The following is a 12,423-nucleotide window of genomic DNA, read 5'->3' on the forward strand; positions in this document are numbered from 1 at the left end:
AAATAGTACTTCTCCATTTTCCTGGCATAGCAATGCATGAGGGGATGTTGGAAGAGGAGTTGGGTCATCCATGACTTCTTACTGCTCCTGTACACTGGCAGTGTGTGCTTACTGATATGCTTGAAGGCCCTGGGGTTTTCACTGTGCCAGATCACAAAGAGTTTCAATTTGTAGCCTGCAACACTACCCCCAAACAAGACTGTTACCCTGTCCTTAAAAGTTGTGAAACCTGGCATTGTCCTGGCCTCCTTATGGATAACCGTTCTTTTAGGCATCTGTTTCCAGAATAGGGAGGTTTCATCCATACTGCATATTTGCTCTGGAAAGCAATTCTCCTCCACAATCAGCTTATTTGGAGTTTCCAAAAATTCTTCAGCTCCCTTCACATCAGCACTCACACTCAACACTCACTTTCATATTAAGTAATAACAATTCTTGAATCATTTAAACCACCCAGAGCTAGCAGTAAATTCAACAGCTAACAGTAATCATCAGCCTTTTCTTTCAACATTGCAAACAAACTTTTTGTTTTAGCCATGCTCATGATCATCATGGTGCTGACAGGGATACGCTTCTGTATCTTCAATCCAGGTCATTATAAGTTTCTCCATGTCTGATATAGGCCCTTCTCAAATTTTTGTTAATCTTTTTGCCTTCAATGAAGCGGATCCTTTAACAGCTGCCATCACTTTGTTCTTGTTCTTCAGGATTGCAGCTACGGTGGAATGGGACATGCCTGACTGGTGAGCAATAACCATCAGTGATTTTCCACCTCTGCAGTCCTTAATCACTTTTAATCTCATTTCCAGGTCTATTACTTGACATGGCCTCTTACTGGCAACATTAGTAGTGGATTCTGTATGCTAGGGACCAAGATGAACAAAACAGTAGGAGATTAAATCAAGCACAAGAGAAAATGATGCAATCAAGAGATGCAGTAAACACAAGATGGATGAGGCTACTGCCAGCATAAGATGGCATACTGTTTTACAGTAAACTTCTTTTTTTATAAGTAGAAAGAGTACACTCTAAAATAACAATAAAAAGCACGGTAAATACATAAAACAGTGACATAGTCTTTTATTATTATATATTATGTACTGTACATAATTGTATGTGGTATATTTTTATATGACTGGCTGTGTAGTAGATCTGTTTATACCAGCATCACCACAAACACATGAGTAATGCACTGCACTATGATGTTACAATAGTTACAACATCACTAGATAATAGAAATTTCTCAGCTCCATTATAATCTTATGGGAGCACCATCATTATTATGCAGTCTGTTGTTGCCCAAAACATCATTATGGGCATATGACTACATGTTATTACTTCTACTATAAAGAAAAACACTGATTAGGGGGCCAGCCCAGTGGCATAGTAGTTAAGTTCACATGCTCCACTTTGGCAGCCCAGGGTTCATGGGTTCAGATCCCAGGAGCAGACCTACACACTGCTCATCAAAGCCATGCTGTGGCAGCATCCCACATACAAAATAGAAGAAGATTGGCACAGGTGGTAGCTCAGGGACAATCTTCCTCAAGCAAGAAGAGGAAGACTGGCAACAGACCTGAGCTCAGGGCCAATCTTCCTCACCCAAAAAAAAAGAAAAACACATTAACTAGGGAATAAAGTTCTCTTTCCATCCATGATTGGCAGCTTAAGTGACTCCTGTGGCTCTTCTTATGGAGATATTGACAGTAAAATATTCCTATTGTGTCTCAACCCATTAATTTCAGAATCTCACCAAGAGTAGGTGACCCTCTTCACCCAGATTTAAGGTCCAAGCTCTCCAGAGGATTTTAAGAAAAGTCTCACAAAGGCCATATACAGTGGAAAGATTACTTTCTTACCTTTCCAACTAACCATTTGTTTATAAATCCCATCACTTAACTTTATTCCCCTGCAGCCACAGAACAGAGATCCTCCATTCTATCCTCCATTCCATCCTCTAAAACTAAATTCAAGCTTCACAACTACCTGCCCAGGGGCTAGCCCTGTGGCAGAGTGGTTAAAGTTCTGCACCCTGCGCTTCGGCAGCCTGGGGTTCAGATTCCAGGTGCGGACCTACTCCACTCATCAGCCATGCGGTGGAGGCATCCCACAAACAAAGTAGAGGAAGACAGGCACAGACGTTAGCTCAGGGCTAATCTTCCTCAAGCGAAAAAACAGAAGGATTGGCAACAGATGTTAGCTCAGGGTGAACCTTACTCACAAAAAACAAACAAACAAACAACTATCTGCTCACACCCATACTTCCATTTATAACTTATGTCCACTTTAGCAAATAACTGCACTGTAAGATGAATTACACTCATAAATTCTCTCCTTTTCCCAAATACACAAAAAAGCTGATTAAGTCCATCTACTGATCTGCCTGTTTTGGAGAGATGCCTCAAATAAGCCACAAGCTCACTTTATATGAATGTTGAAACTGTTCCAGAACAGAATTTAACAGGGTTCACTCATCCTTTGAGATTACTGTGTGAGAAACTATAAAGACTTCCTTTGCTGAGAAAATACCAGAGATTAATTAAAGATAGAAGTACTTAGTTTCTTATAATACTTTATAATTTACACAATATATTATATGTACTAATCAATATCCATATGCCAATAGTACCCTTCCTCACTTAAAATAAGCCTAGGTCAGTAAATAATAGGACAAAAGAAGTTCATCACTAAAACTATTTATAAAGTTTTTATTTGTGTTTAATACTGTGCTAGAGTTTAGATAAAAAAGTGTTAACTACAACAAAACTGAAGCTTGAAACTATCATTGTGGATTTTACGATTTTAAATTAAGATCATTCTTGTAAACAATTACTTTAATTATTCTACGCAGTGATGACTCTTATCAGATAGTCCAAAGGACAGAGCAAGACTCTTGAAAGTTTTGGATGAAATGAAATATATGAAATATTTACATAAAAATTACGCTGCAGGGGCCAGCCCTGTGGTCAAGTGGTTAGTTCACGCACTCCGCTGTGGCGGCCCAGGATTTTGCCAGTTTGGATCCTGGGCGTAGACATGCCACCGCTCATCAAGCCACGCTGAGGCGGCATCCTGCATGCCACAACTAGAAGGACCCACAACTAAAAATACACAGCTATGTACCGGGGGGCTTTGGGGAGAAAAAGGATAAATAAAATCTTTAAAAAAAACAATTATGCTGCAGGCAGTTCCACTTCCACCTTAGACACAGAAAGCATGAAAGTATGTCACTCCTAATCTAAAAACAAGAAAAAGCCAGATAAACTATCATATTACAACATTTCTTGAGCCGATCAGAGAGCTGAGATCACAGGGCAACCAAGTAGCCTGACATGCCAGGAAGGATAGATTCCTCCAAAATACAGGATGCATGGATTGTCTCTCCAAAATCAGAGCAAGGGAAGAAGTCGTAGCTGCCACGCAAGCGAGTCAGAAAAAAAAAAAAATCACCTAAATTTTTAACAAACTGCCGCTAATCTATTTTCTGTCTCTACAGATTTGGCTACTTACATAGAATAAAAAAAAATACGTGGTCTTGTGTGTTTGGCTTCTGACTTAGCATGTTTTAAACGTTCCTCCATGCACGTATCAGAAAATTTCATTCCTTTTTATTAACAAATAATATTCCACTGTATAAATAAACTACATTTTGTTCAGTTGATGGACATTTGACTTACACCCTGAAAACTTAAGTAAAACATCACTGAAAGAAATTAAAAATCTAAATAAATGGAAAGACACTAATTTCATGAATCAGAAGAGTTTAATATTGTTAAAAATGGCAACACTCCCAAAAATCAAACTACAAATTCAATGCAATCCTATCAAAATCCCCTTTTTGCAGAAATTGGCAAGTCGATCCTAAAATTGATATGTAAATACAAAGGACCCAGAACAGACACAACTTCAACAAGAACAAAGTTGGAGGAATGAGATTGTCTGATTTCGAAACTTACTATAAAGCTAGAGTAATCAAGACAATGTGATACTGAAGCAAGGAAAGAGAGAAATCAAAGAAATAGAACTGAGAATCCAGAAATAAAACCTTATGCTTATTAAGGCCAACTGATTTTCAGCAAGACTGACAAGACAATTCAATGGGGAAAGAATAGTTTTTTCAACAAACAGTGCTAAGACAACTAGAGAACTATTTGCAAAAGAATGAAGTGGGACTCCTCACATCATACATAAAAATTAACACAAAATGGATGAGACTTAAATCTAAGAGCTAAAAACTCTTAGAAGAAAACAGAAGAGTAAATCATTGTGACTTTGAGTTAGGCAATGGTTTCTTAGATACAACACCAAAAACACCAGTGATAAAACGAAAAACAGGTAAATTGGATTTCATTAAAATTTAAAAGTTTTGTGTTTCAAAGGACAACATCAAGAGAATGAAAAGACAATCTACAGAATGGGAGAATATATTTACAAATGATGTATCTTATAAAGGACTTGTATCTGGATTATATAAAGAACTCTTACAACTCAAGAATAAAAAGACAATCCATTTAAAAATTGGACAAAAACCTGATCGGATATCTGTTTTTAGGTGTACAGATGTACATATGTAAATCTTTATATATGATCCAAAGAGAGTAGGCAGATAAATCTGACCGAAGTTTTTCCCAGCACCATGAATTACACTGAGTCTGACAGTTTTGACCTTAAGAAAGGAGCCAAGGGGAGAGAAAGGCTGAAGTCAGTATATGTTTGAATTTGGAAGCATCTTGTATTAGTTACTATGGACTCAGTTTAAATCACTTCCTCTAACTGGCATCTTATATTATATCTCATTAAATTGCTAGTTTCATCCTAAAATGAAAAATTCTAAATTCCAAATTTTTATATTATACCAGCATTTAAGACAAAAAAATTAAAAGAAAACAGGACAACGAATTCATACTGAAACAGAGAACCCAATAAATAGTATTAGGAAAAAAGATAACCCTGTCATAAATCCAAATTAATGCCACAAGAAAGTACATAATTTTACACAAGAATACATATAAGAGAATTAATGGAACATATATCCCTACCCAAGTAAAATTAAGACACACACACAAAAAAACAACAAATGTAATCTCCATATTATATAGACCAGAAGGTTAAAAAGCACACAACACAGGTTAGAAATAGAACCTGTAACTAATTAGGAATGGTGAATTAAGGTTCTATGTAATATGCCAAGCTTAAAATTTCTATAATTTTCCCTGTTTTATTAATTTTATTCTCATTTCACATTTAGAATGACATAATGCATATCTGTGCATATGCCTATAAAATAGTAAAGTCATTATTTTTAGAAAGGGAATATTTATATCAACTTAGCACATTTTATCTCTATCTAAAAATTTTAGTAGAATTTAAATAAGACAAGTTCTAATAAGTTAGTGTTTCATTTACAAAATTTAATTTTTTAGAATTAATTTAATTAGGTTTTTACTATATGGAAAGATTTTCTTTAACACAAAATTTATAAAACATACTCCCACTAAAAATCACATAAGAGTGATAAAGTCTATAAGAAGAAGTCAGTCATACTAATGGTCCCCTGATTATAATCAGTGGGTTTAAAGCTCAGATGTACAAAAGAAGCAGAATTGCAACTCTGTAGTACTCTCAGTTGGTCTCTAAGAGCACAGTCATATTGACATCTAAAACAAGACCTGTTTACCTACTCGGCAAGAAAATTAACTGTAGCGAAGACTAAATCTGTTAAGACCAGGACGCCCCTCAAGAATTCAGGCCGGTGGATAACTATCTCAAAGGAAAATCTAGAACATAAAGATTACCTCAGCAACTTTTGGAGGCACTCCATCCCCAAGCACTTCCCTGATGAAGCAGTGCTGGCCCATATAATATGAGAGCCCACAGGTCCTCTTGAAGGCATCTTTCAGTCTTTTCAGCTCTACATCTGTAACTGTAATTCAGAAATAGAAGGTGGATAAGAAACCAGAAGAGAAAAAAAGTCTCTCAAAATCTTTACATTTTTTCAACCCAGCTCCTAACAAAAATTGGCAAACATTACATCTCTTTCCAGATAAGTAAAAAAACTCAAAGATATTTTGTCATAATTCTAATATGTTCAAATCTAATCTACAAAATAAATATGAAAATTCGTGACCCACTATCTTCCAATGACAGAACATTAAATTATGCATACAAATTTTGGGGAGGGGCAAGGAAGAGGTAACAAGTGTTTCAAATTAGCAGGTAAGTTAAATGGCATTAGTTTCTGGCATTAATATGTTTTCAGAGGCAATGCACACATTTCCTTTAGGATAAAAATTATATTATTTGTACTCCTTGATCAAGTATCTATCCATGTGGATGACAGTCTCCAAGTTTAGCTTAGATTTTGTCATCATTTACAAAGAAAGTAATCTATAAATAGATGATTCTAACAACCTAAAATTGCCAGACACCTACTATCAAAAAAAAAAAATTACTGAGCCATTACTTTATTTTAGGCATTGAAGAACTTTTTTTCACTGAATAGAACAATCTACAAGGACAAAAAAAAAAATACTCTTTAATATTACACCATCAGTACAATGACCACAATGGAAGAACAGAAAATGGTACCTTTAGCCCGTGGCAGAAGAAAGAGAAAACATCCGCACAGAGGATGATTACATAAAATTTTAAAGGCTAATTCAAGCAAAAAGGACAAGGGCAAGCCAGGCAGAGATAAGTTTGTTTCAAAGTACAATAAAATATACAGCATATGGACAACTCTATGTTACTAGCACAAAATAAACAAGGCAGGGAGTAGTAAATGATAAACCTAGAAAGGCAGTCATTGACTAATTCATAGAGATTCTCTTTTGTCATAAGGAAGGGATATAGTCAGATATAATTCAGATACAAACTCCAGGCAGACAGGAAACAGGGCACAGTCAGATACAATTCAGATAGTTCACTCTGGTAGCAGTGTACAGAACAGAACAAACCTGGAAGCAAAAAGGAGTCTGCTACTACAAGAACAAAAGGAGCTAAATCTGGGAAGCATCTAAAAAGAAAAGTCAGTAGAACTTGCAGCTTGACTGAAAGGAGAAGCAATCTAGAATAATATCCAGGATTCTAAAACTCGAAGGATGGTATGATCATGGAGAAAGGGAATGTACGGAAAAGAGTAAGTAAGGAAGAAAAGATGATAAATTCTGGTAAGGACCCATTGAATAAGAACCTTTGGGGGATCCATTGGGCTTTTACAATTAGGAGTATAAAGCTTAGGAGAGCTTAGAAGTCATCAGCATATAGGTGGCAATTAAAACCATGAATTAGAAGCATAATGAGACAGAGACAAAACTGAAAGAAACCAATGCTTACAGTGTCTGCAGAGGAAGAAAAAAATACTCAAAGAAGATTGATAAGGAATAGCTAGAACATGAAACACAAAAGAGTGTAGTCTCCAAAGAACAGGAATAAGAGACTGGTCCACAGCCTCAAGTAAGGCAGAAAGGACCACCAACTTAAAGACTGAAGCATGCCTGGCACATAGATTATCATTCAATAAATGTTTGTCATAGGGAGGGAAAGTCCAGGGTTTAGCAACATGGAGGGCAATGATGAAACAATGAGAACTAATACTTGAATAAGTAGCTAGAGAAAAGTGTGAATATTAGATGCTTAATTCTTTAAAAATTGGACTCACAATATTAACACCCCCAATAGACTGACAAAAGATTTTCACATATTGAAGTATATGGGGTAACCATCCGGTTCAAAACCGATGAGCCTTGAACTAAGAAACCTGACTTATCAAACATACACTGTACAGCTGCTTTAACCATTCAACAATGCACTCTCTCAAGAACGCAAACTTCCCCTCCTACATCCTGTTAGTACAGCCCATTAGTTCCTTTCCCAGCATCAGGGTCATGTCGACCTGCTAATTTGCAACTAAATACCTCTTTCAAACTTTGATCAAACGTACCCTGGGTGTGTTTTCTGTTCTAAAAAGGTTTAAGACTGTACAGAAAACCATCCTTTTCCAGACCGCTTTCTAAGGCCTTTCAGGGTTTTAATCCTCACTCTGGCTCAAGTAAAATTTACCTTATCTCTCTTATCTATGGAATGGTTATTGGTTATTTTGTGTCAACAATACTACTTTTTTTTTCCTTTGGAGAATGAAAAAGTGAAAAACAGAAGAAAGCTCATCTCAGAAATTACTGTAATGAAGAAGAAATTACTTCAGCTACTGGAATACCTAATTCTTCAAGACGTCTAATTTTCATTAATGGCTTTACTAACAAATTAGGAGGTTCGTAGTCTAAGAGGAGAAGACAAGAAAATTAATCACTGGGATATAAAATGATAATTTCATACACTGTTGGTTACAGATTATTTGAAGGACTGTTTGGTAATATGTTAAAAGTTAGCAATCTGATAACTAATGAATTTATTCATTTATAACCTGAGAAAATGTATGCATAAGCTTTTTAAAGCGTTTATAAGAAGCAAACAACATCCATTAACAAAGGACAGATTAGATAAATTATTGTATATGCTTGAAATAGAATATCAGACACTAAAATATTGCCACAGATCCATATTTACTGAAAATAAACCCACTAACATTTAATCTGCAGACGAAGTACATAAAAGTTCACTATACAAATGAAACTTTGAAAACTTTAAAAATAAAAACTTAGGCAAGACGGAAAATAGACTAGAATCAAGTCTAGTAAAATTTTAAGGTAGGAAAACATAATATTAATGTAGTTAGTTTTAGAAAGAACAAGCAATTTCAGGAAAAAATGAAAAACTGAACAAGTGTTTTTTTCTCTCTCTAGGTTTCAGAAAGAATTGAAAAAGGATATAAACTCACAAGGACAAAGAGAATAGGAGAAGAGAGAACTGAGGACCTAAGAGATGGTCAAATTTTTCTGGTGAACATTAAGTTTCTGGAGGAGTGGTGATTGACTTAAGTAGACCAAAGAAAGCTGAAACTTAAGCACTAGCAGCTGAGAAATGTGAACAAGAAGCAAACTAATTTATCCTGCCCAGAGCACCCAAAAAAGGCTCAGGAACTGATGGTACCAATTACTACAAAAGGCAGAAGGGTAAGAAGAGACTAGTTGAAAGCCTATGTGAGGAATGGTCAGACTCTCAAGTCCCTTGCAGCACGATGCAGTCAAGCACCAATCTACCACCTACCCACACAACCACCACTGTCACACCAACCTTTCAGATGTAGATATATATCAAAAGACTGGAGATACATTCCCTGGAGAAACTGAGACAGAAAGGCTCCACACATGGAAACACCAGATTTAGCTGACAGCTATAGGAGGGATAATGAGGTATGAAAAAAGGTGAAGAGTAAGTGAGCATTTGCATCTAGCCACCCTCCCTTTCCCTACTCTGACATGTACACCACCTAGGCAGAATAAAGGAAGATTCTTCTCTGAAGAAAGTAAATGATGCTAGGCTAAAGATCTACTGCTACTGACATGGGGTGAGGGGAAGGTCTCCATTCCCCCTATAGAAGTGGCTGGGTTCTTAACTAATTACCCGACAGGAAAACCCACAAGTCAACAAGTCATATAGTCAAACACCTAAGTCTTCCAATCAACTTTTTTTTTTTGCTTTTTTTCTTAAAGATTGGCACCTGAGCTAACAACTGTTGCCAATCTTCTTTTTTTTCATGCTTTTTCTCCCCAAATCCTCCCAGTACATAGTTGTATATTTTTTTAGTTGTGGGTCCTTCTAGTTGTGGTATGTGAGATGATGCCTCAACATGGCCTAATGAGCGGTGCCATGTCCGCGCCCAGGATTCGAACCAGTGAAACCCTGGGCCGCCAAAGCGGAGCATGCGAACTTAACCACTCGGCCACGGGGCCGGCCCCTCCAATCAACCTTTTAATGCATCACTCAAAAATAAATGAGGAGTTTGGCAGTTCCTATAAAGATAAGCACACACTTACCCTATGACCCAGCAATTCCACTCCTTGTTATTTACACAAGAGAAATAAAAACACTGCACAGAAAAGTACATTGGAGCTTTATTATTAATAGCCAAAAAACTAGAAATAACAACCCCTTGTCCATGGACAGGTAAATAAATAAATGTGGTATATCCATAAAATGAAATAGTATTCTGCAATAAAAATGAAGAAACCACTGATTCATGCAACAACATAAATGAATCTCAAAAACTACGCTGAGTAAAAGAAGTGAGACACAAAAGAACGTACACTATACACCGTGTTATAGGAAAGTCTTAAAGGGCAAAACTAGCTATGGTAATGAAGATAGGGATTGACAGATAACAGAGTGAGGGGTGTGTGGGTGGGATTGTAGGCAACAAACTGCAAAGAGGTAGGAGGGAAGTGATGGAAATGTTTTATATTTTTGACTGGGTTGGTGGTAACACAAGAGAATACACTTGTCAATACTTATTAAACTGAATAATCAAAATCTTTGCATTTTATTGTATGTAAATTACGTATCAATAGAGTGGACTCTCAAAAAATGAAGAGCCAAGGAACACCAAATATTGAGGAAGATTCCAACAAGAAAGGTACCAAAACAAACAAATAGGGGAAAGAGGGGTGAATGGAAATAATGAAGAAAGAAGAAAAAAATACTAAAACCTCTAAAAAGTCTTAGAGAAGAAGAAAAAGAAAATTACATCCAAGTAAGAATACAGTACTATAAAAATATAACAATGAGAAAGTAAAAACAATCTCTTGCACCCTTTCCCAGCAAGCTACAAGTGGATGTCGTACAACAAAATGAGGAGGCAAAGAAACGAAAACAAAGGAAACACTGACTGGAGCATGAGCGAAAAGTGAGGTAAAGGCAATTCCCAGGATGATTATGATCTGACATCCCAGGATAACAACTGTGCAGTAGGCCTAGAGAACAAGATCACATTAGAAATGAAGAAGGGCTCCAGAATAAAAAAGGAGAGCGGGACAGTAAACCAACTGACACATCTGACCATGATGGGAATAGCTTTAAGAGGTATTTCACCGTCAAAAAATAAATCTCAAGGACTGGTTTTATTTTAGGTTTTTACTTCAGGTTTTCCTTAAAAACATAAGGAAACGGAGAAGTATTTCAAAATATACCTCTAACACTCTGTCATGAGAATTAAGAAACCAACTAGAATCTCACTGAAAGCTATAGGGACAAAACCATAATCCCTCCTCAAACAGGAAATAAGTGTGAACAGAAGACAAGAACGAGAGAACACTAAAGGCAATGAATCAAGGGAGAAATTTTTCTGAAACAGAGGTAAAACAAAGACTATGGTGGTCACCGCTGAAACAGAATCCTTCCAGTAAGACTCTCCTGAAAGCAAAAAATAAAGATTAAAAGCTACTGAGCCCTTACGTATCAGATGCCCCAACACTGTGCTAGGCAAAGAGGAACACAAAACTAATGAGACATTCAACTCTGCCTTCAAGGAACTCACAGCTAAGAGACAGACGCATTAATAATGACAATATGGTTAATAGAAAAGACATAGTTGTGCACAGAGGAAGAAGACCTAAAAAGGGGGGAAGAGTGCTCTGAAACTACATTACTAAGCACAACTTAGAGCAAGAAAGCTAACTACATCTAGTGATTACTTGCATGTATACTTCCTATAAAGATCTCCTTATTGTGAATTCTTCTTAAATTCGATCATCTATAGCACGACATTCTTTTTTTTAAATAATAAATCACCTTTATTTTTTTCCCCCCCAAATCCCCCCAGTACATAGTTGTATATTTTAGTTGTGGGTCCTTCTAGTTGTGGCATGTGGGACGCCGCCTCAGCATGGCCTGACGAGCAGTGCCATGTCTGCACCCAGGATCCGAACCAGTGAAACCCTGGGCCGTTGAACTGGAGCTCGCGAATTTAACCACTCGGCCATGGGGCCGGCCCCTATAGCATGACATTCTAAAGACCTATTTGATCTGTAATAAACCTAACATAGCAACTTATCAACATAAACAACTTAATCACCAGCTATAAATAATGTTTTTAAGAGAAAATTGTAGTCTTCTGGGATAAGATTTACACATTTTACCCATTGACTGTGACTAATGTGTCTGGATTTGAGTTAACTGTTATGGGACAGAAAGCAGATAACTTCAGGAATTCCCCATGTGGTTTAAGGCCTTCAACCTCCTCACTTGCATGGGACAAAGAACAGCCCTTAAACATAAACAATGGTGCTAGCCCCAAATTTGTGCTTCCTGGACACCCTCCCATCCCAGATTTTCCCATTCTATTTCATCACTTGGTTTTCAGAGCTAGGTGAAGGCAATAGTGTACTTTGGTGAGCTAAGTGAGGAACACCGAATTCACTCTAGGCAGTCTATTTCCTGCTGAAGGACTTCATATTCAGGGCAGTAGGTGCTGACAAGCAACCTGCGCTTCTTCAATACTCTCCACTATTTCTGAACCACATTCCATCT

At 36.9% G+C, this 12,423-nt stretch overlaps 1 protein-coding gene across 1 annotated transcript in view; it reads right to left on the reverse strand.

The window, feature by feature from the left end:
• USP32 (ubiquitin specific peptidase 32) overlaps nt 1-12,423 on the reverse strand; it is a 202,820-nt gene that overhangs the window by 130,873 nt on the left and 59,524 nt on the right. Inside the window, exon 2 of the mRNA XM_044744462.2 lies at nt 5,796-5,923. Within this exon, the coding sequence (XP_044600397.2) occupies nt 5,796-5,923 (128 nt within the window). The remainder of the gene's footprint in view (nt 1-5,795; nt 5,924-12,423) is intronic.

This window comes from Equus asinus, chromosome 13 (genome assembly GCF_041296235.1).
Source record: "Equus asinus isolate D_3611 breed Donkey chromosome 13, EquAss-T2T_v2, whole genome shotgun sequence".
In the NCBI taxonomy this organism is placed as follows: Eukaryota; Metazoa; Chordata; class Mammalia; order Perissodactyla; family Equidae; genus Equus; species Equus asinus.